The 24,913-nt window shown below is 46.9% G+C and overlaps 1 protein-coding gene across 2 annotated transcripts in view; it reads right to left on the reverse strand.

Annotated features, from left to right (window-relative positions):
* The window catches only part of ncanb (neurocan b), a 345,873-nt gene that overhangs the window by 173,818 nt on the left and 147,142 nt on the right, over positions 1-24,913 (reverse strand). For both annotated transcript variants that reach the window (XM_072244299.1, XM_072244300.1), the window contains exons 6-7: positions 17,104-17,231; positions 15,929-16,222 (exon numbers count right to left, since the gene is read on the reverse strand). In XM_072244299.1, coding sequence (XP_072100400.1) covers positions 15,929-16,222; positions 17,104-17,231 — 422 coding nt within the window. The remainder of the gene's footprint in view (positions 1-15,928; positions 16,223-17,103; positions 17,232-24,913) is intronic.

Below are 24,913 nucleotides of genomic sequence, written 5' to 3' on the forward strand. Positions count from 1 at the left end.
CCTATTGTCTATTGTCTCCATCTGACTGTGCAATGTGCAATTTATAGTAGTTCATAATAAATAGTACGTACAACAGGATAGTTAATATAACATAGAAATACAATTGTATCAGCATGAATTAATCAGTCTGATGACCTGGTGGAAGAAGCTGACCCGGAGCCTGTTGGTCCTGGCTTTTATGCTGTGGTACTGTTTCCCGGATGGTAGCAGCTGGAACAGTTTGTGTTTGGGGTGACTCGGGTCTCCAATGATCCTTCGGGCCCTTTTTACACACCTGTCTTTGTAAATATCCTGAATAGTGGGAAATTCACAACCACAGATGTGCTGGGCTGTCCACACCACTCTCTGCAGAGTCCTGCGATTGAGGGAAGTACAGTTTCCATACCAGGCAGTGATTCAGCCAGTCAGGATGCTCTCAATTGTGCCCCTGTAAAAAGTTCTTAGAATTTGGGGGCCTGTCTGAGGTGAAAGAGGCGTTGTTGTGACTTTTTCACCACACAGTTCCTCGTATATGTACAGACCACGTAAGATCCTCGGTGATGTGTATGCCGAGGAATTTAAACCCTCTCAGCCCCAGATCCATTGACATATATAGGGGTTAGCCTGTTTCCATTCCTCCTGTAGTCCACAACCAGCTCGTTTGTTTTTGTTCCCATCAGGAGGAGGTACAGGAGCCTAAAGACACACACTCAGCTTTTCATGAACAGTTTCTTCCCCTCTACCACCAGATTTCTGAAAGGTCCATCAATCAATGTACTCTACCTCACCAATTCTCTTATACACTTTTTATTTTACTGTAACTTTAGTAATTTGTTTTGTCTACATTGTATTTTTTGTCTTGCCACAAAAGAACAAATTTCATGGCTGATGTGAGTGGCAATAAGCCTGGTTCTGATTCTCAGGAGATAATTAAATCACAATAATTGCAACAAAGAAAAGCACAGACTGGCCACACCATCCCAGTGTACTGACATTGGCACTGGCTGCAGGATAGAGTGTAGAATTTACAAATACTAGTGTTTGGCACATCCACGAGGCCACAGGTTAACATCTCACTCAGATGACAGAGCAGCCTTCTCCAGCCTGCCCCAGGCATAGCAAATAGACAGAGAGATCAGTACAGTCCATGAACGGGCCCTTCAGCCCATGATGCTCTGCCAAACCTATTAAGTTAGTAATCAAATGATTAACTAAACTAATCCCTTCTGCCTATGCAATGTCCATATCCTCCCAGATGCCAGGGTCAGGGATGTCTCTCATGGTAAGGAGAGGACGTTTCCCATGGTGGACAAGAGGGCTCTGCCTCAGTATAGAGGGGCATCCATTTAAAACAGAGATGCAGGGAAATTTCTTTAGCCAGAGGGTGGTGAGTTTGTGGAATTTGTTACCACAGACAGCTGTGGGGACCAGGCCATTGCATGTATTTAAGGCAGAGCTTGATCAGTTCTTGATTGGACATGGCATCAAAGGTTATGGGGAGAAAGGCAGGTAGTGGGGCTGAGGAGGGGAAAAAAGGATCAACCATGATTGAATGACGGAGCAGATTCAATGCACCAGATGGTCTAATTCTGCTCCTCTTTTTTATGGTCTCAGATTGCGTCCACAGCACTTTGGAGGGGTAGGGAGAGCAGCCAGATGTCTTGGTACACATTGGTTCCAATGATATAGGAAGGAAAAGCAAAGCGGCCCTGAAGAAAGAACTTAGAGAGCCAGACAGAAAGCTGAGAGGCAGGACCTCCAGGGTAATAATTTCTGGACTGCTACCTGTTCCATGTCCCAGTGATGATTTGGCAGATCAATCTGTGGCTGAGAAGCTGGTGCAGGGGACAGGGCTTCAGGTTCTTGGATCATTGAGATCACTTCTGGGGGAGGTATGACCTGTTCAAAAGTGGTAGGTTGCACTTGAACCTGAGGGGGAGCAATATCCTTGAGGCCAGGTTTGTTAGAGTTGTTGGGAAAGATTTAAGCTAATTTGGCAGGGAGAATGGAACTGGAGTGAAGGGACTCTGGATAGAACAGATGGTAGAAAATAAAGATAGTGTGCAGGAAGGGCAGGCAAATGATAGGACAAAATTGCAGCCAGCAGGGTGATATCAGTGTATTAAGGATGCAGAAACAAATTGGGTAGCAAATGCATGACTCGAAGTGTTATATCTCAGTGAACAGAGTATAAGAAATAAGGTGGATGGTCTAGCTGAACTTTTACAGATTGTCAGGTATGATGTTGTGGCCAACACTGACTCGTGGCTGAAAGATGGTTGTAGTTGGGAGCTGAATGTCCAAGGTTACACATTATATCAGAGGGATAGGAAGCTAGGCAGAGGGGGTGGCGTGGGTCTGCTGGTAAAGAATGGCATCAAATCATTAGAAAGATGTGACATAGGATCGGAAGATGTTGAGTTAAGAAACTGCAAGGGTAAAAGGACCCTGCTGGCAGTTATATACAGACCTCCACATTAGCTAGGATGTGGACTACAGTTTACAATGGGAAATAGAAAAGGTGTATCAAAAAGGCAATTTCATGGGAAATTTTAACATGTTAGTAGGTGGGAAAATCAGGTTGGTATACTGGATTGGGTGTTATGTAATGATCCGGAGTTGATTATGGAGCTTAAAGTAAAGGAACCCTTTGGAGGCATTGATCACAATATGATTGAATTCAACTTGAAATTTGATAGAGAGAAAGTAAAATCTCATGTAGCAGTGTTTCAATGGAGTAAAGGAAATTACTGTGGTATGAGTGAGTTGTTGGCCAAAGTAAATTGGAAGGAGCTGCTGGCAGGGATGACAGCAGAGCAGCAATGGCTTGAGTTTCTGGGAGAAATGAGGAAGGTGCAGGATAGACGTATTCCAAAAACAAAGACATACTCACATGGCACAACAGTGGCTGGAAAAGGAAGTCAAGGTTAATGTAAAAACAAAAGAGAGGGCACGCAACCAAACAAGAATTAGCAGGAAGATAGAGGATTGGAAGCTTTTAAAAACCAAAGAGTGCAACTAAAAAAATCATTAGAAGTGAAAAGGTGAAACATAAAAGCAAGCTAGCAAAAAAGGTAGATAGTAAAAGCTTTCTCAAGTATGTAAAAAATAAAAGAGAGATGAGAATGGATATAGGACCACTAGAAAATGAGGCTGGAGAAATAATAATGGGGGACAAGGAGATGCAGGTGAGCTAAATGAACATTTTCCATCAGTCTTCACCATGGAAGACCCTAGCAGTACGTCAGATGTTGAAGGGTGAGAGGGAAGGGAAGGGAAGAGAAGAGAGTGCAGTTACCATTACAAGGGAGAAGGTGCTCAAAAAGCTAAAAAACCTAAAGGTGCATAAGCCACCCAGACCAGATGAACTACACGCTAGGGCTCTAAAAGAGGTAGCAGTGCAGATTTTGGAGGCATTGGTAATGATCTTACAAGAATTATCAAACTCTGGCATGGTTCTAGAGGACTGGAAAATTGCAAATGTCACACCACTCTTTAAGGAAGGAGGGAGGCAGCAGAAAGGAAGTTATAGACCTGTCAACATGACCTCAGTGGTTGGAAAGATGTTGGAGTCAGTTGCTAAGGATGAGGTTATGGAGTTCTTGGTGACACAGGACAAGATAGTACAAAGTCAGCATGGTTTTCTTTAGGGAAAATCCTGCCTGACCAAACTGCTGGAATTCTTTGATGAAATTATACGTAGGATAGATAAAGGTGATACAGTGGATATTGTACATTTGGATTTTCAGAAGGCCTTGGACAAGGTACCACATGTGTGGCTGCTTACCAAGTTAAGAGCCCATGGTATTACAGGAAAGTTACTAGCATGGTTAGAGCATTGGCTGATAGGTAGGAGGTCGTGAGTGGGAATAAAAGGATCCTTTTCTGCTTGGCTGCTTGGCTGGCAATGACTAGTGGTGTTCCGCAGGGGTCAGTGTTGGGACCACTTCTTTTTATGCTGTATATCAATGACTTAGAAGAAGAAATAGATGGTTTTGTTGTCAAGTGTGCGGATGATACAAAGATTGGTGGAGGGGCAGGTAGTGATGGGGAAACAGGTAGGGTGCAGAAGAAAGACAGATTAGGAGAACAGGCAAAAAAGTGGCAAATGAAATACAATGTTGGAAAGTGCCTGGTTATGCACTTTAGTAGGAGAAATAAATGTGCAGAGTATTTTCTAAACAGCATCTCACTAAAACTTTTTAAATGTTGAAAGGTCTGGACAGAGTAGATGTGGAAAGGATGCTTCCCATGGTGGGGGAGTCTAGGACAAGAGGGCACAGCCTCAGGGTAGAGGGGAATCCACTTAAAACAGAGAAGCAGAGAAATTTCTTTAGTCAAAGGGTGTTTTTTTTTTAGCGTCACACCAGACAGTCAGCCATTCTTGTCTGGCACGTGGTGTCAGGATTGGTCTCCCTTCGGATTAACCGCGTCACGATATGAACGTTGCTGACTCAACCTTTTTGTTTTTTACAAGGCCGAGTGGCTAGCTCAACGCTCAACCCAGCACGGATGAAAAGCGTGCTCGAGGGGTGACCCGACTTGGATTCGAACTCGGGAGCCTTCGCTCCGGAGTCCGGCACTGATGCCTTTGTGAGAGGGAGCTAGAGGGTGGTGAACTTGTGGAATATGTTACCACAGGCAGCATTGGAGGCCAGGTCGTTGGGTGTATTTAAGGCAGAGTTTGATTGGTTCTTGATTGGCCACAGCATCAAAGGTTACAGGGAGAAGGCCGGGTAGTGGAGGGGGAGAAAAAGGATCAGCCATGATTGAATAGTGGAACAGACTCAACTGGTAAAATGGCCTAATCCTGCTCCTTGGCTTATGGTCTTATGGTCGATTAGATAAGGCAGCAAAATTAGGGCATTCAGCCCATTAAGTCTGCTCTGTCATTTCATCATGGCTGATTTATTATCCCTCTCAACTCCATTCTCTTACCTTCTCCCTGCAATCTTTGACATCTTGACTAATGAACAACTTCTCAATCTCCACTTTAAATATACACAATGACCTGTCCTCCACAGCTGTCTGCGGCAATGAATTCCACAGATCCACTATCCTTGGCTAAAGAAATTCCTCATCTCTTATAAATGGACATCCCTCTATTATGAACCTGTTTCCTCTGCTCCTAAACTCCACCACTATAGGAAGCATCCTCTCCACAGCCACACTATCTTGGCCTTTCAATACTTGAGAGGTTTCAATGAGATTCCCACCTCATTCTTCCGAACTTCAGTACAGGCACAAAACCATCAAACAATCCTCGTACATTAACCTTTTCATTCTAGGTATCATTCTTGTGAACACCCAGTGAAATTTCTCCTTGCAAAAACATATTTTCTTAGATAAGGGGCCCAAAACTGCTCACAATACTCCAAGTGCGATCTTGTCAAAGCTTCAGTATTACGCTCTTGCTTTTGTAATCTAGTCCTCTCGAAATGAATGATAACATTGAATTTACCTTCCTCACTGACTCAACCTGCAAGTTAACCTTAAGGGTTAACCTCTGAAGTCCTTTTGCACCTTTGATTTTTGAATTTTCTCCCCATTTAGAAGATAGTCTACGTCTTTATTCCTTCCACCAAAATGCATAACCATACACTTCCCGACACTGTATTTCATCTGCCACTACTTTGCCCATTCTCCCAATCTATCTAAATCCTTTTGCAGACTTCCTGCTTCCTCAGCACTACCTGCCCCTCCATCTACCTTCATATTGTCCACAAACTTAGCCACAAAGCCATCAATTCCTTCATCCAAATCAATGACCTGTAACATGAAAAGAAACGGTCTCAACACTGACCCCTGTGGAACACCATGAGTCACCAGCAGCCAACCAGAAAAGGCTCCCTTTATTCCCACTCTTCGTCTCCTGTCAGTCAGCCATTCTTCTATCCATACAGATATATTTCCTGTAATACCATGGGCTCTTATCTTGTTAAGGAGCCTCATGTGTGATACCTTGTCCAAGGCCTTCTGAAAATCCAAGGCAACAACGTCCACTGACTGTCTATCCTGCCTGTTATTTCCTCGAAGAATTCCAATGTATTTGTCAGGCAAGATTTACCCTTCAGGAAACTATGCTGACTTTGGCCTATGTGCCTCCAAGTACCCCAAAACCTCATCCTTAAAAATGGACTCCAACATCTTTCCCATTACTGAAGTCAGGCTAATCGGCCTATAATTTCAATTCTTCTGCCTCCCTACCTTCTTAAAGAGTGGAGTGGCACTCAAGGTTCAAAGTAAATTGAGTATCAAATCACCTATATGTCATCATATACAACCTGAAGGTTCATTTTCTTACAGCCATACTCAATAAATCCAAGAAGCATAATAGAATTAATGAAAGACTGCAGCCAACAGGACAAACAACCAACGTACAAAAGACAACTGCAAAATGCAAAAAGAAAAAAAAACAATAAATATGTAATCAATTTCAAGAACATGAGATGAAGAGTCCTTGAAAATGAGTGCGTAGGTTGTGGAAAGAGTTCAATGACGGGCTGAGTGAAATTGAGTGAAGTTATCCCCTCTGGTTCAAGAGCCGGATGGTGCTGTGGGTTCTAAGGTTCCTGTACCTTTTTCCTGATGGCAGCAGTGAGAAGAGAGCATGGCCTGGGTGATGGGGACCTTGATGACAGATGCTTCTTCTCTGCAACAGCACTCTGTTGCAGTGAGTGGCTGTGGAGGCCAAGTCATTGGGTGTATTTAAGGCAAAGATAGATAGGTTCTTGATTAGCCAGGGCATCAAAGGGTATGGGGAGAAAGCAGGGGAGTGGGGATGAACTGGAAGAGCTGGATCAGCCCATGATTGAATGGCGGAGCAGACTCGATGGGCCGAATGGAAGATAGGACCGATTAGAGCTTAAGGTAGGAAGATGTGCCTGGAGGCTGTGGAAGTGAGCGAGATCCTCAACGAATACTTCTCTTCAGTATTCACCAATAAGAGGGAACTTGATGATGGTGAGGACAATATGAGTAAGGTTGATGTTCTGGAGCATGTTGATATTAAGGGAGAGGAGGTGTTGGAGTTGTAAAAAAATACATTGGGACGGATAAGTCCCCGGGGCCAAACGGAATATTCCCAAGGCTGCTCCACGAGACGAGGGAAGAGACTGCTGAGCCTCTGGCTAGGATCTTTATGTCCTCGTTGTCCACGGGAATGGTACCGGAGGATTGGAGGGAGGCAAATGTTATCCCCTTATTCAAAAATGGTAGTAGGGATGGTCCGGGTAATTATAATCCAGTAAGCCTTACATCTCTGGTGGGAAAGCTGTTGGAAAAGATTCTTAGAGATAAGATCTACGGGCATTTAGAGAACCATGGTCTGATTAGGGACAGTCAGCATGGCTTTGTGAAGGGCAGATCATGTCTAACAAGCCTGATAGAGTTCTTTGAGGAGGTGACCAGGCATATAGATGAGGGTAGTGCAGTGGATGTTATCTATATGGATTTTAGTAAGGCATTTGACAAGGTTTCACACTGTAGGCTTATTCAGAAAGTCAGAAGGCACGGGATCCAGGGAAGTTTAGCCAGGTGGATTCAGAATTGGCTTGCCTGCAGAAGGCAGAGGGTCGTGGTGGAGGGAGTACATTCGGATTGGAGGGTTGTGACTAGTGGTGTCCCACAGGGATTGGTTCTGGGACCTCTACTTTTCGTGATTTTTATTAACGACCTGGATGTGGGGGTAGAAGGGTGGGTTGCAAGTTTGCAGACGACACAAAGGTTGGTGGTGTTGTGGATAGTGTAGATGATTGTCAAAGATTGCAGAGAGACATTGATAGGATGCAGAAGTGGGCTGAGAAGTGGCAGATGGAGTTCAACCCAGAGAAGTGTGAGGTGGTACACTTTGGAAGGACAAACTCCAAGGCAGAGTACAAAGTAAATGGCAGGATACTTGGTAGTTTGGAGGAGAAGAGGGATCTGCGGGTACATGTCCACAGATCCCTGAAAGTTAGGTAGATAGGGTAGTTAAGAAAGCTTATGGGGTGTTAGCTTTCATAAGTCGAGGGACAGAGTTTAAGAGTCGCGGGGGTAATGATACAGCTCTATAAAACTCTGGTTAGGCCACACTTGGAGTACTGTGTCGTTTCTGGTTGCCTCACTATAGGAAGGATGTGGAAGCATTGGAAAGGGTACAGAGGAGATTTACCAGGATGCTGCCTGGTTTAGACAGTATGCATTATGATCAGAGATTAAGGGAGCTAGGGCTTTACTCTCTGGAAAGAAGGAAGATGAGAGGAGACATGATAGAGGTGTACAAGATATTAAGAGGAATAGATAGAGTGGATAGCCAGCACCTCTTCCCCAAGGCACCACTGCTCAAAACAAGAGGACATGGCTTTAAGGTAAGGGGTGGGAAGTTCAAGGGGGATAGTAGAGAAAGGTTTTTTACTCAGAGAGTGGTTGGTGCGTGGAATGCACTGCCTGAGTCAGTGGTGGAGGCAGATACACTAGTGAAGTTTAAGAGACTACTAGACAGGTATATGGAGGAATTTAAGATGGGGGGGGTTATATGGGAGGGAGGGTTTAAGGGTCGGCACAACATTGTGGGCTGAAGGGGCTGTACTGTGCTGTATTGTTCTATGTTCTATGTTCTACGTTCTGTTCCTATATCTTATGGTCTTATGGTCACTCTTTGTTGATGTACTCAATGGTGAGGAGGGCTTTACCTGTAAGGACTGGCCCATATCCATAATTTTTTGTCGGATGTTCTGTTCAAGGGCATTCATGGTTTCACTCCAGGCCATGGCAAAACCAGTCAATATACTCTCCATCATACATCTATATGTCAAAGTTTTAAATGTCATGCTGAATCTTTGCAAACTTCGAAGGAAGTAGAGGTGCTGCTGTGCTTTCTTCGTAATTGAACTTACATGCAGGGCCCAGGAGCAGCCCTCTGAAATGATATCCTGAGGAACTTAAAATTTCTGATCCCCCAGTGTGGACTGCCTCATGGACCTCTGGTTTCCTCCTCCTGAAGTCAAAAATCAGCCCTTTGGTCTGGCTGACATCGAGTGGTTGGTAGTTGTGGCACCACTACTCAGCCAGATTTTTAATCTCCCTCCTATATGCTGATCCGTCACCACCTTTGATTCGGGCAATGAGAGTGGTGTCATCAGAAAACTTGAATGTGGCATTAGAGCTGTGCTTAACCACACAGTCGTAAGTACAAAGCAAGGAGAGCAGGGGCCTAAGCACACAACCTTATGTTGCCCCTGTGCTGATAGAGATCGTGGAGGAGACGTTGTTGCCAATCCAATCTGACTGGGGTCTGTAAATGAGGAAATCCATGCACAGGGATGTATTGAGGCCAAGGTCTGGAAGTTTATTGATTAGTTTTGAGGGGGTGATAGTATTGAATGCTGAGCTGTAGCCGATAAAGAACATCCTGATGTATGAATCTTTGCTGTCCAGATGTTCGAGGGTTAAGTGAAGAGCCCATTAAGTGGCATCTGCTGTGGACCAGTTGTGCCGATAGGCAAATTGGAGCAGATCCAAGTCACTTCTCAGGCAAGAGCTGATATGTTTCTTCACCAACCTGAAAGCATTTCATCACAGTGGATGTAAGTGCAACTGGACGATAATCATTTACAATTTTCCAGTCCTCCGGAACTATTTCAGAATCCAGTGATTCTTGAAAGATCTTTAATAATGCTTCATTAATATCTTCAGCCCCCTCTTTCAGAACTCTGGGGTGTAGACTATCTGGTCCAGGTGACTTATCTACCTTCAGACCTTTCAGTTTCCCAACCACTTTCTCCTTAGTAGTAGCAACTACACTAATTTCTGCCCCCGATATTTTCAAATTGCTGGCATTCTCCTAGTATCTTCCACAGTGAAGACTGACACAAAATACTTATTAAGTTAATCCCCCATTTGTTTGGCCCCAATTACTACCTCTCAAGCATCATTCTTCAAATGGTCCAATATCCATTCTCATTTCACTTTGAGTCTTTATATATCTGAAAAAAAGCTTTTGATATCCTCTTTTTTATTATTGGCTAGCTTACCTTCATATTTCATCTTTTCTCTCTTTATGGCTGTTTTTTAAGGTTCCCCAATCAGCTAACTTCCCCTTAAATTCTATATTCTATATTATGTGTGTTGTCTACATTATATGCCCTCTGTTTTGTTTTTGAGTGTTGGGAAGTACAGCAGAGGTGGGTTGAGAAATTGAATTACCGATCTCAAGAGGGTCTGGCTGCTGATGGTGCAGTGAGTGCTTTGTGGGATACATAGGATGTGAAGAGTGATTCAGCAACATAGGGCACTGCAGAAATGGGGAGGGAGAAACTGTAGAGGGATCTGAAAAACATGAGAAATTGTAGTTCTGATGAAAGATCTCAGCCTGAAACCTTAACTGTTTATTCCCCTCCATAGATGCTATCTGACCTGCTGAGTTCCTCCAGCATCTTGTGTGTGTTTCTCTGGATTTCCAGTATCTGCAGAATCTCTTGTGTCAGGAAAAAAAAGCTCATGCATGTGTGTTTTACTCTTTGTGAGTGCTGAACGCCCTTACCTCCATACCAAGATACAGTTGCATTTCTACCCCACCAGGTGGGGGGGGGGGTGATGTGTGTGTGTGTGTGTGTGTGTGTGTGTGTGTGTGTGTGTGTGTGTGTGTGTGTGTTGTCCCACAGCAGCAAGGAATGTAATGGTAGGCTATGCAGGGGGAGGAAAGCAGTGGTGGGAATTTCCACTGTGACACTGGGCAGGGAATGGTCACTGGTAAAACTGTTATGTCAAACAATGATCTTAATATAATGAGGTTGTTCTAAAGTGAAAACAAAACTGATTCTGATTCACCTGCATGGATGAGAAAGGTTTAAAAGATTTCAGACCAGACATTGGCAAATGGGGCACCTTGGTCAGCGTGGAGCAGATGGACCAAAGGGCTTGATTCCATGTTGTACAACTCCATAACTCAGAAACAAGAAAGGTTTGTGCCACAGATAGGAAGAGCTGATGCTGCCTTCTGCTTGGAGCGTGTGTAAGAGACACTTCCTCACTATCCCTGTGTGATAGGGCAGCGGGCTGTTGAGGGGCACCACTGTAGGGTAGTGGTTAGCACAACACTATTACAGCTCAGAGCACCGGGGTTCAGAGCTCAATTCTGATGTCATCTGTAAGGACTCTATGTCTTACCCGTGGAAGGTTTAGGTTTTCTACGGGCGCTCTAGTTTCCTCCCACAAGCCTAAGACATGCCAGTTAGTAGGTTAATTGGTTTTTGTAAATTGTCCTGCAATTCAGCTGCAGTTAAATCAGGGTTTGCTTGGTGGCACAATTCAAAGGGCTGAAAGTATCTATTGTGCACTGTATCTCAATAAATAAATTTCCACAAGGAGGGATTTGAAAGCAGGCCATAGATAAAACACAATGACCACTGGAGAAGATATTCTCACCAGGTCTGATTCACTGCACCCATGGCTGAAGCAGAGACAATGTGATCATCAACGAAGCCAAGTGATAGTAACAGAGCCTAGAGATGTAGCCGGTGGGGACGAGAGGGGTCACCAGTGTCACCCCACTCTCCAGCACTTCCTTTACACTGGTCAGCCTTTGCACAGCTCATTAGAACATGAATAGCCTCCTAATCACCAAAATGGACCAGTTTTATGACATCTGCAAGGTTACGATCAGTAATAAATGCTAATTTACGATGAAAGGAATCTTTCACAATCACCTGCCCTGTGTCCTTTTTCATTTTCTCCCTGAGTCACTCACAGTTGCTCACCGAGAGATATGCAATTCCTGGACAGCCCAGGGCAATGAGGAATCTGGCACCTCTCTCTCAGGGGATGGGAGGTGGAGGAAGTGTATCATTCTCCAAAACACCTTTTTTGGCTCGGCTATCGTTTCATAACAGAGGGTGAAGGCATTTTTTAAGCAGATGGTGTTCCGTCAGCAATCTTCCAGCTTGACTGTTATCATATACCCACTGTTGTGCTTCTTTGCAGCTGCATCGATATATTGAGCCCAGGATACATCCTCAGGGATGTTGACACCCAGGCATTTGAAATTACTCACCCTTTCTACTTCTGATCCCAGTATGAGGACTGGTGTGTGTTCCCTCATCTTACTCTTTCTGAAGTCCACAATCAGTTCTTTGGTCTTATTGATACTGAATGCAAGGTTGTTGCTGCAAGACCACTCAACTAGCTGATCTATCTCACTCCTGTATGCCCTCTCGTCACCATCTGAGATCCTGCCAACAATAGTTGCGTTGACTACAAATTTATAGATGGCATTTGAACTGTACCTAGCTACACAGTCATGGGTGTAGAGAGAGTCGAGCAGGGGACTAAGCACACATCCCTGAGCTGCATTAATGCTGATGTCAGAAAGGTGGAGATGTTATTTCCAATCCCTACAGGACGTGGTCTTCCAGTGAAGAAGTCAAGGATCCAGTTGCAGAGGGAGGTACAGAGCGCCAAGTCTGTGGTTTCTCGATCTGAACTGGAGGAATGATGGTGTTAAACACTGAACTGTAGTTGATACTACATGTAGTTCAACTGTAGTTCCTGTACTGTGGAAGACGTCCTGCCTCGTCCTGTGCCGAAGATGCCACGCCCCAGTGGCCTCAATGACTACAGACCGGTGGCATTGACCTCCCACATCATGAAGACCCTGGAGAGACTTGTTCTGGAGCTGCTCCGGCCTATGGTCAGGCCACACTTAGATCCCCTCCAGTTCGCCTACCAGCCCCGACTAGGAGTTGAGGATGCCATCGTCTACCTGCTGAACTGTGTCTACGCCCACCTGGACAAGCCAGCGAGCAGTGTGAGGGTCATGTTTTTTGACTTCTTCAGTGCGTTCAACACCATCCGCCCTGCTCTGTTGGGGGAGAATTTGACAGCAATGCAGGTGGATGTTTTCCTGGTATCATGGATTCTTGATTAACTGACTGGCAGACCACAGTACGTGTGCTTGCAACACTGTGTGTCCGTCAGAGTGATCAGCAGCACTGGGGCTCCACAGGGGACTGTCTTATCTCCCTTTCTCTTCACCATTTACACCTCGGACTTCAACTACTGCACAGAGTCTTGTCATCTTCAGAAGTCTTCGGATGACTCTGCCATAGTTGGATGCATCAGCAAGGGAGATGAGGTTGAGTACAGGGCTACAGCAGGAAACTTTGTCACATGGTGTGAGCAGAATTATCTGCAGCTTAATGTAAAAAAGACTAAGGAGCTGGTGGTAGACCTGGGGAGAGCTAAGGTACTGGTGACCCCTGTTTCCATCCAGGGGGTCAGTGTGGACATGGTGGAGGATTACAAATACCTGGGGATACGAATTGACAATAAACTGGACTGGTCTAAGAACACAGAGGCTGTCTACAAGAAGGGTCAGAGCCATCTCTATTTCCTGAGGAGAACGAGGTCCTTTAACATCTGCCGGACGATGCTGAGGATGTTCTACGAGTCTGTGGTGGCCAGTGCTATCATGTTTGCTGTTGTGTGCTGGGGCAGCAGGCTGAGGGTAGCAGACACCAAAAGAATCAACAAACTCATTGGTAAGGCTAGTGATGTTGTGGGGATGGAACTGGACTCTCTCACGGTGGTGTCTGAAAAGAGGATGCTGTCTAAGTTGCATGCCATCTTGGTCAATGTCTCCCATCCACTACATAATGTACTGGGTGGGCACAGGAGTACATTTAGCCAGAGACTCATTCCTCTGAGATGCAGCACAGAGCGTCATAGGAAGGTATTCCTGCTTGTGGCCATCAAACTTTACAACTCCTCCCTTGGAGGGTCAGACACCCTGAGCTGACAGGCTGGTCCTGGACTTATTTCATAATTTACTGGCATAATTTACATATTACAATTTAACTATTTATGGTTCTATTACTATTTATTATTTATGGTGCAACTGTAACGAAAATCAATTTCCCCCGGGATCAATAAAGTATGACTATGACTATGATAAGCAGCATCCTGACAAAGGTATTTGTATTGTCCAGGTGATCCAAGGCCACTAGAAGAGCCAATGAGGTCAGGTCTGCCATTGATCTATGGTGGCGATAGGCAAAATGCAGTGGTCCAGGTCCTTGCTGAGACAGGAGTTAATTCTAACCATAACCAATCTCTCAAAGCACTTCATCACTGTAGATGTGGGTGCTACTGGACTATAGTTATTAAGGCAGCTCACACTGCCCTTCTTGGGCACTGGTATGGCTGTTGCCCTTTTGATGCAGGTGGGAACTTCCGAGTGTAGCAATGAGAGATTCAGTGTCTTTGAACACCCCTGCCAGTTGGTTGGCACAGGTTTTCAGAGCCCTACCAGATACTGCATCAGGGCCTGTAACCTTGCAAGTGTTCACATTCTTGAAAGACCCCCAATGTGAATATTCCTGAGGATGGTCATTGCAGAGGGAGACAGCCAGAGAGCTGTGTGTGACAGTAAGGACAGATGGACAGCTTGTTGTACTAAGTGAAGGGATGCAGTTGTCCAATGGCTGCTAACTACACATTGATCCTGAGGAGGCTAAAGGGAACTAGACTATGCATATCCATACTCACGTCATTCTACAAATGCACAGAAAGGTTCAAAAGTTCAAAGTAAATTTATTATCAAAGTACATATCTATATCCATATTCAAACATGAGATTTGTTTTCTTGCAGGTATTCTCAATAAATACCTAAGAAAATAGTAGCCATAACAAAATCAATGAAAGACTGCATCAACTGGGCTTTTAACCAGTCTGCGAAAGACAACAACTGCGCAAATACAAACAGAAACAAATAATATTAATAATAAATAAATAAGCAAGCAATATCGAGAACATGAAGAGTCCTTGAAAGTGAGTCCATAGGTTGTGGTAATGGGGCAGGTGAAGTTATCCCCTTTGGTTCAATAGCCTGTTGGTTGAGTGGTGATAACTATACCTGAACCTGGAGGTGTGAGTCCTGAGACTCCTGTACCTCCTTCCTGGTGGCAGCAGCCAGAAGACAGCATGACCTGGGTGGTGAGATCCCTGATGATGAATGCTGCTTTTCCTCCAACAACGCTCTGTGTAGATGTTCTCAATGGTTGGGAGGACTTTACTCGTGATGGGCTGGGCCGTATCCACTACATATTGTAGGATCTTCTATTCAGTAGAGAGCATCCTAACGAGCTGCATCACTGCTTGGTACGGAAACTGCACTGTGGTGGGCAGGAAGGCTCTACAAAGGGTAGTCAAAATGTCTAATGCATCACTGGCACCAGCCTGCCCACCATCAACAATCTATATACAGAAAGGTGCTAAAAAGGTCCAGTAACATCATGAAGGATCCCACCCACCCTGTTCATGGACTGTTTGTCCCACTCCCATCGAGGAGGAGGCTACATAGCATCCACACCAGGACAACTAATCAGCACCTCCACACTTTTTATTGTTATTTTTCTTTTTTTTTGTGGTTTTATTTTGTGCTGCATCAGATCCAGAGTAACAATTATTTCATTCTCTTTTATGCTTGTATACTGGAAATGAAATTAGACGAATCTTGAATAATAAAGTCTGTTGTCCAGTGTATTTTGTAGACAGTGCCACAGTGCACCGGTGGTGGAGCAGATCAGCGTTTAGAGGGAATGGGTGAGCGGTGAATATGGAACATTAGAACTGCCTAATCCAGGTCATGGGAAGTCAAGAAGTGACACTCAAGGGAACTGTGTCACCACAGTACACCTAGCTGAGTTCTTGATCCGTGATGAAGGAGTTATTTATTTCATCCATGCTTCACGCCCAGGGTGTGAGGTGGGATTTGTAGATATGAAGCCCAGTCTCTCTCACCAAGATTACCTTCATTTAACTAACAACACATAGGTTATTGAAAAACACACAGGTCAGATCAGGACTCTGTGACTCTGTGGTCCTGGTGTTCAGTCACATCACCCACGCTCCCTGTCCCCCACAGTCTGTATAACCACACTCCAGTGGCCACAGCACCACACTGAGATCTTACCTCGGAAACAATAGGCATCGTACTTGGAACCAGGGTCAGGGAAGCCTGTCCTGTTTGGGAGTTGATAAATTGTCCTTACTCCTGGCACACCTCCACCACAATTCCTCCTGGGAATGTTGATAGGATAACGCACACTCCCATCAGCCAGCCAGCCCGCATCACAACGATCCAAGCCTTGGCTCCACGCCAAGTACAGCTGGCCAGCGGTGGCTAACTCTGCCCCCTCGATCAGGCACCGGTGCCTTGCCTCCGAGAAGTTCAACTTCTGAGGGGCTGATTCATGAAACACGGAGCCTGTGAACAAAGAAATCTAGCTCTCAGTCACTGTCACAGGCATGAGGTGACTTCTCTGATTTACTCTGTGTCCCCTCTCTCCTTCTGTCCAACCTCAGCTGACAGCCCTGGAGCCTGAAGTTGGACCCCTTGTTGTTGTTCTGTCTCAAGTTCTCAGCCAGAGCAAGAGAAGTCCCCACCCTCACTCACTAACCACAATCCAGATTTACCATTTATCCCCACAATCTCCCACCATCCCTGCAGCCAGACATCTTTAGAACAGGGTCTCTGACCTGAAATGTTGACTGTGTCTCTTCCAAGAGATGCAGGCTGACCCACTGACTGGAGCATTCTGACTGGTTGCATCATAGCCTGGTAAACAAACTCCAGTACACAGGTGGTGAACCTAACCAGTTCCATCACGGTTACAGCTCTTCCCCCCTCCACCACACCCCATCGCCAACATCAGCAAGAGGCAATGTCTCAGGAAGGCAACGTCCATCACCAGGCCATGCCCGCTCGCAGTGTTGCCATGAGGCAGGAGGCACAGGAGTCTGAAGACCCACACCTCAAGGTTCAACAACAGCTTCATTTCCATTTCCGTCTGGTTCTTGAATCAGCCTGAAAACCCCTAACACTGCCTCAGACTGTATGTATGTGTGTGTGTGTGTATCTCTCTCTCTCTCTCTCTCTCTCTCAATTTCATACTGCTGTCATTGTGTTTATTTTCAATGTCTGGTTATGTATGTTAATTTAAATTTATATTAACTTATTGTCTTGTAATGTTCTACGCTGCTGTTTCAGAAAACTAACTTTTGAGGCATTTATACCTAAACAAATGTATGCCCATGACAATAAATGAATTTGAAGCCAACCCCTGCCCTCCACCCTGCCCAACTTACCTTTCAGTTCCTTGATGTAACAGTAGACATCATAGCGCTCACCCGGATCCCGAATCCCATAGGTTCTGATGCCAGGATATTCAAATTTATCTCCATAGCAACCAGGTCTTGGTGTCTTGATTGGGTACCTGTCAAAAATAACCATTTATACAGTCATAAGGTCATAGAACACTACAGCACAGAAACTTATTTTCAACTCATTCAATGACTCCCTCAGTCAAATATTTACTAGATTTTATCTGCAGTTCATTTCCTTAATATTCATCAGCTTGTTTCACCCACACTGAGCCCAGTCGATGGAGAATGCCTCCTGTCCTACGCCTTCCTAGGGGTCCCTCCTGAAGTGGGTGAGTCTTGAGAATGCACAGCAGCTTCCTACAGGAAATTCCCTTCCACCATCGTCTATCTTGATGAGCCCAGTTTGGGAATATCCAGGAACCCAGAGAGACTGGCGGGTGCAGGGACCCCATGGTAGGTGTTGACAGGAGAGTTTGTGTGGAGAAACCAGATCCCAGAGAGAGGGGCAGACACAAGGACCTCATGGTAGGTGTTGACAGGAGAGTTCAGTTGGAGAAATTGATCACTTCTCTGCACCATAGTCCAACCAAATGCCTAGTTTACAAGTCACAAAAAAACACCCATATCAGGGGACTTCCCATATCACTCTGGTGCATTCTTATTATGTGGAGAGTCTTGAAGACAAACACTCAATTCTTTAAGAACATCTTCTTCCTCTCCACCATCAGGTTTCTGAATGAACAATGAATCCATGTGCAATACCTCACTACCTAGTTAATTTTTATATATTTTTGTCGGTATGTATATAGTATATATCTTAATTTATAGCTTTTAATTATTATGTATTGCAGTGTACTGCTGCCACAAAACAACAATTTCATGATACTTGCCAGTGATATAAAACCTGATTCAAATTCTGACTAACTGTAGAGGGAATTAGGAATCCTGTATGCCTCCTCCTTACCATCTCAGATTTAGCTGAGATCTGCTGTCTCCACCTGACAGAGACAATCCCAGTGCACACCTCACCCTCAGTGACACACACCGTCAGTGACACACACTCTCGGTGACACACACCGTCAGAGACACACACCGTCACTGCACCCCTCACCCTCGGTGACACACACTGTCAGTGACACACACCGTCACTGCACCCCTCACCCTCGGTGACACACACTGTCAGAGACACACACCGTCACTGCACCCCTCACCCTCGGTGACACACACTGTCAGTGACACACACCGTCACTGCACCCCTCACCCTCGGTGACACACACTGTCAGTGACACACACCGTCACTGCACCCCTCACCCTCAGTGGCACACACTGTCAGTGATACACATCGTTAGTGACACACACCCTCAGTGACACACACCGTCACTGCACCCCTCACCCTCAGTGACACACACTGTCAGTGATACACATCGTTAGTGACACACACCCTCAGCGACATACACCCTCAATGACACACACCCTCAGTGCAGCCCCTCACCCTCAGTGCACCCCTCACCCTCATCGCCACAGTGCGGCAGTAAGAACCTGGCATGAGTGTTTGCCTCGGGAAAAGCTGACAACAGTAAAAAGGTAGGAGAATCTGATGTGCCAGGGCAGATCCCTAGGGAGCATTTCACCTTTGAAACAAGAAACATCAGGAGAATCATTAATGTACAAAGGGAAACAGCTTCACTGACAGAGTAACTGTTTAGGGGAGGGAAGTGTATTCACAAGAATTACATGGATTTACGATGAAATGAAATTATCTGACCATTCAGATCCCAATGCTCCTATTAATTTTCTGTAATCAGTTCTTCAAAAGAGATCAGTATTTTGAAGGAAATAGTGAGATGAAAGTCTCAGAGAAAGAAAATGTAGATGAAATTCCTTCCTCAAAAAGGTGAACTTCAATGCATAGCACATTTCTTGGAAACTTTTGGTTAGTAGTCCTCACTTCCAGGCTGATCTTTCCCACACCATCCGGTCCATTGCTGTGTGGGATTCTCCAGCCTCTGAATGGTGCCAATCCTCCCTGCAACATTCTTTTTCATTGTTCTCTCTTTACCACCTCCCACAATGCTGCTCTCCATAATTATCATGGTCCTCTGCTTATATCTCACTCTTTAATAAGACCATATGACACGAGTTTGTTCTGTCATTCCATCATGGCCGATCCATTTCCTGCTCAGCCCCATCTCCTGCCTTCTCCCCGTACCCCTTTATGGCCTGTCTAATCAAGAACCTATCAACCTCTGTCTTAAATAAACCCAATAACTTGGCCTCCATAGCCAAATGTGGCAACAAATTCCACAGATTCACCACTCTCTGGCTAAAAAAAATTCATCCTCATCGCCATTCTAAACCAGAGGTGCTGTTCCCTACGATAGGAAACATCACCTCCAAGTCCTTCAGCACTCTCCTTGCTTCCTTAATGCTATCCGCCCCTCTACCTATCTTTGTATTGTCCACAAACCTGGCTACAAATTATTGACATATAATGTGAAAAAAAAGCAGTCCCAACACAGACCCCTATGGAACACCACTAGTCACCGGCAGCCAATCAGAAAAAGCTCCCTTTATTCCACTCTTTGCCTCCTGCCAATCAGCCACTGCTTTATCCAGGCCAGTATCTTTCCTGTAATACCATTGGCTCTTACCTCGTTAAAGCAGACTCATGTGCTGCACCTTGTGAAAGGTATCCTGAAAATCCAAGTACCCAACATCGACTGATTCTCCTTTGTCTGTCCTGCTTGTTATTTCTTCGAAGAATTCCAACAGATTTGTCAGGCAAAATTTTCCCTTGATAAACCTCAGCCTATTTTATTCTGTGCCTCTGGTACCCCGAATCCACATCTTTCACAATCAACTTCAACATCTTCCCACCCAGAGGTCAGAGTAACAGTCTATAATTTCCTTCCTTCTGTCTCTCTCTTTTCTTGAAGAGTGGAGTGATAATTGCAATTTTCCAGTCCTTTGGAACCATTCCAGAATCTATTGATTCTTGAAGGATATTACTAATTCCTCCACAATCTCTTCAGCCACCTCTTTCAGAACCTTGGATCATCCTGTCCAAGCGACCTATATACATTCAGACCTTCAATTTCCCAAGTACCTTCTGCCTAGTAAAGGCAACTTCACTCATTTGTGCCCACTGACACTCTCAAACTTCTGGCATACTGCTAGGGAAGGCTGATGCAAAATACCTATTTATTCCTTCACTATTTCCTTGTACCCCATCACTACCTCTCCAGCATAATTTTCCAGCAGTCCAATATCTACTCTCGCCTCTCTTTTTATGTGTCTAAAGAAACTTTTGGTACCTTCTTTAATATTATTTAGCTAGATTACCATTTTATACCATCTTTTCCCTCTTTATGACTTTCTTAGTTGCCTTCTGTTAGGTTTTAAAAGCTTCCTAGTCCTCTAACTTCCCACTAATTTTTGCTCTATTATATGCCCTCTCTTTAGCTTTTGTGGTGGCTTTGACTCACTTGTCAGCCACAGGTGCATCACCCTGCCTTTAGAATATTTCTTCTTCTTTCTGATGTATCTATCCTGCACCTTCTGAATTGCTCCCAGAAATTCCAGCCATTGCTGCTATGCAGTCATCCCTGTTGGTGTCGCCATCCAATCAGATTTGGCCAGCTCCTCTCTCACGCCTCTGTAATTCCCTTTACTGTACTGTAATACTGATACATCTGATTTTAGCTTCTCCCTCTCAAATTGCAGGGTGCATTCAATCATATTATGATATTGTGGCGACCCACTTTCTACGCAGGCGAACCGGCTCACAAAATGGTGTGCGCGTCGGCAGAGAGGCCAACCCCAAAATGGCGCTGGGCTTTCTTCTTCACCAGCAAGGGGAGAAAGCCCACACGCGGGAAGAGACTTTTGTAATGCACCTCTGACGTCATTTCCACCCAGAGAGGGCAGGAACAGAACTGCGTAAAAGCCATTGCTGCAAAGTTTGAATAAATTAGTCTCGAGGTCAACTTACAGGCTGCGTGTCGTTATTTCTAGCCCTGTGTGTAGCACATCGCTACATTGATGACTCCGACAGTCCAAACGGGATTTGGACCAAAGACGATCGACTCTTCATCTGTTCACGTAGTTTCGTTAAAACTGCCAACTTTCTGGATGCTGCGACCACGCGTGTGGTTTGACCAAGCAGAAGCCCAGTTCCAGATTCAGCAGATATCTTCTGATTCCACGCGTTACTATTACGTGGTGAGCTCCCTTGACCAGGAGACAGCCGCCCAGGTTGAGGATTTCATACAGTCACCCCCGGAAGAAGGCAAATATGCAGCATTCAAAGCGCTGCTCATAGCAACCTTTGGCCTCTCACGGCGTGAGCAAGGTGCCCGTTTGCTGCACCTAGATAGTTTGGGAGACAGGCCGCTGTCAGCATTAATGAACGGGATGCTGGCCCTGGCTGAAGGACACAAGCCCTGCCTCATGTTTGAGCAGGCATTCCTAGAGCAACTGCCGGAGGACATACATCTGTTGCTGGCCGATGCAGATTTCAGTGACCCCTGGAAGGCGGCGGCCCGGGCAGATGTGCTGTGGAAAGCCAAGAGGGAAAGCGGGGCGTCCATTGGACAGATTATCAAGCCACGCGCCCAACAGCAGGCCAGACCAGGCCCGGCAACGGAGCGCACACAACCCAGAGGCAGGAGTGAGGAGGCCAATGAACAGTGGTGTTTCTACCACCAGCGGTGGAGCACAAAAGCCTGCTGTTGTCGCCCGCCCTGCAAGTTCCCGGGAAACGCCAGGGCCAGCTGCCGCTAATGGCTACAGTGGCTGGTCACCAGGACAGCCTCTTGTACATCTGGGACATACAGTCAGGACGCCGCTTCTTGGTCAACACCGGAGTGGAAATCAGCATCTTACCCGCGACACCTGCAACAGGGAGCCGGGACCCACCCTGAGGTCCACAAACAGCAGCACAATACGGACCTACAGCACCCGCACAGTGCAGCTGCAGTTCGGTGCCAGTCGGTTCACATGGGACTTCATACTGGCCGCCGTGGCCCAACCACTCCTGAGGGCGGACTTCTTGCGAGCTCACAGCCTGCTGGTCGACTTGCAAGGGAAAAGACTGGTCCATGCCAAGACTTTCCAGACATTCTCCCTGGGTGAAGCCAAGTTGACTCCATCACGCTGTCTGACAACAAATTCACCAGAATCCTGGCAGACTTTCCATTGGTTCTGGCACCATAGTTCACGGCAGTCATGCCCAGACACGGAGTACAGCACCACATTTCGACCCAGGGACCACCCCTCCACGCCCGCGCACGGAAGCTCCCCCCGGACAAGCTCCGCCTGGTGAAGGAGGAGTTCAAGAGGATGGAGGATTTGGGGATCGTACGGCGGTCTGACAGCCCGTGGGCCTCCCCACTGCTCATGGTGCCCAAAGCAGCCGGGGGCTGGAGACCATGCGGTGGCTACTGCAGACTGAACAAGGCTACAACTCCAGGTCGCTACCCCATGCCTCACATACAGGACTTTGCAGCCAACCTGCACGAGGCAAGCATCTTTTCCATGGTAGACCTCGTCCAGGGGTACCATCAAATCCTGGTACACCCTAAAGACATCCCCAAAACAGCACTCATCACCCCATTCGGCCTGTTCGAATTCCTCCGAATGCCATTTGGCCTGAAGAATGCCTCACAGACGTTCCAGCAGCTAATGGATGCGGCGGGACGCGACCTGGACTTTGCGTTCATCTATTTGGACAACATGCTCATAGCCAGTAGTAGTCGTCAGGAGCATCTGTCCCACCTCCACCAGCTCTACTCCTCACGATCAACCCGGCCAAATGACAGTTCGGACTCGACACCATCGACTTCCTGGGCCACAGGATTACCAAAGACGGGGCAACACCTCTGCCCGTCAAGGTAGACACAATCCGCCACTTCGCCCGGCCCAACACAGTCAAAGGCCTGCAGGAGTTCGTTGGTATGGTGAACTTCTACCACCGCTTCCTCCCCTCAGCAGCCCGTATCATGCTCCCTTTGTTCACCCTGATGTCAGGTAAAGGCAAGGACATTACTTGGGACAAAGAGGCCGTGGCCGCTTTTGTTGAAGCCAAGCAAGCCTTGGCAGACGCCGCGGTGCTGGTGCACCCACGAACGGACATTCCAACTGCCCTCACAGTGGACGCATCCAACACAGCAGTCGGTGGGGTGCTGGAGCAACTCATCGAGGGGCGCTGGCAACCCCTGGCATTCTTCAGCAGGCACCTACGGCCACCCGAACTCAAGTACAGTGCCTTTGACCAGGAGCTGTTGGCACTTTATCTAGCAACCTGGCATTTCAGGTACTTCTTAGAAGGCAGGCCGTTCACCGCATTCACGGACCACAAACCGTTGACCTTCACGTTCACGAAGGTGTCCGATCCCTGGTCGGCCCGCCAGCAGCGACATCTGTCCTACATCTCCGAGTACACGACAGACATCCAGCATGTCTCGGGAAAGGACAACGTCGTGGCAAACGCACTCTCCAGACCAGCCATTCCAGCCCTGTCCCAGGGGGTTGACCATGCAGCACTGGCGGAGGCGCAGCAGGCAGACGACGAGATGCCCAGCTACATGACCGCAGTCTCGGGTTTGCAGCTGCAAGACTTCCTCGTAGGCCCAGGTGAGAGGACCCTCCTGTGTGACGTGGCTATCGGCCAACCTCACCCCATCGTCCTGGCAGCCTGGCGGCCGCGAGTTTTCAACTCCATACACAGCTTGGCGCACTCATCTATCAGGACAACCGTCCAGATGGCCTCCAGCAAGTTCGTGTGGCACGGACTTCGCAAACAGGTCAGCGAATGGGCCAAAACGTGCACGCAGTGCCAAACAGCCAAGGTGCAGCGGCACACCAAAGCCCCACCGCAGCAGTTCGAACCCACCCACTGGAGGTTCGACCACATCCATGTGGATATCGTGGGGCCCCTGCCAGTGTCACAAGGAGCGCGGTACCTCCTAACTATGGTAGACCAGTTCACGAGATGGCCAGAGGTGGTCCCGCTCACCGACACCACCGCCGATTCCTGCGCCTGAGCACTGATTGCATCCTGGGTAGCACGCTTCGGGATACCGGCCCACATTATCTCCAACAGAGGCGCCCAGTTCACCTCCAGCCTGTGGTCAGATGTGGCCAGCTTGTTGGGAACACAGCTACACCACACAACTGCCTACCCCCCACAGTCGAACGGACTAGTGGAACGCTTCCACCATCACTTGAAGTCGGCTCTCATGGCCCGCCTGAAAGGGCCTAACTGGGTGGACGAGCTTCCCTGGGTCCTGCTCGGAATCTGCACAGTGCCCAGAGAGGATCTGCACGCCTCGTCGGCCGAGTTGGTGTACGGTGTACCCCTGGTCGTCCCAGGAGAGTTCATACCAGCCCCAAGGGGACAAGAGGAAGGACCCGCAGCAGTCCTGGACAGACTACACGAAAGGCTCGGCAACCTGGCCCCCGTACCGACTTCACAGCACGGACAGATCCCGACCTGCGTACCCAAAGACTTGCAAAACTATAAATTTGTATTTGTACTAAGGGGCGCACACCGGGCACCGCTACAGCAGCCATACGAGGGGCCATTCAAGGTGATCAGGAAAAATGGGTCCACGTACATTCTGGACATTGGGGGGAAAGAGGAGGTTTTCACGGTGGACCGACTCAAACCGGCCCATGTGGACTTGGCGCAGGCAGTCCAGGTTCAGGCACTGTGGTGCAGGGGCAGACCGCCCAAACAGAGACTGATTCAGACTGTGGACACTGGGGGGTGTATCGCCGGTTCTGGTGGGGT

Source organism: Mobula birostris, chromosome 26 (genome assembly GCF_030028105.1).
Source record: "Mobula birostris isolate sMobBir1 chromosome 26, sMobBir1.hap1, whole genome shotgun sequence".
NCBI classification, from domain to species: domain Eukaryota; kingdom Metazoa; phylum Chordata; class Chondrichthyes; order Myliobatiformes; family Myliobatidae; genus Mobula; species Mobula birostris.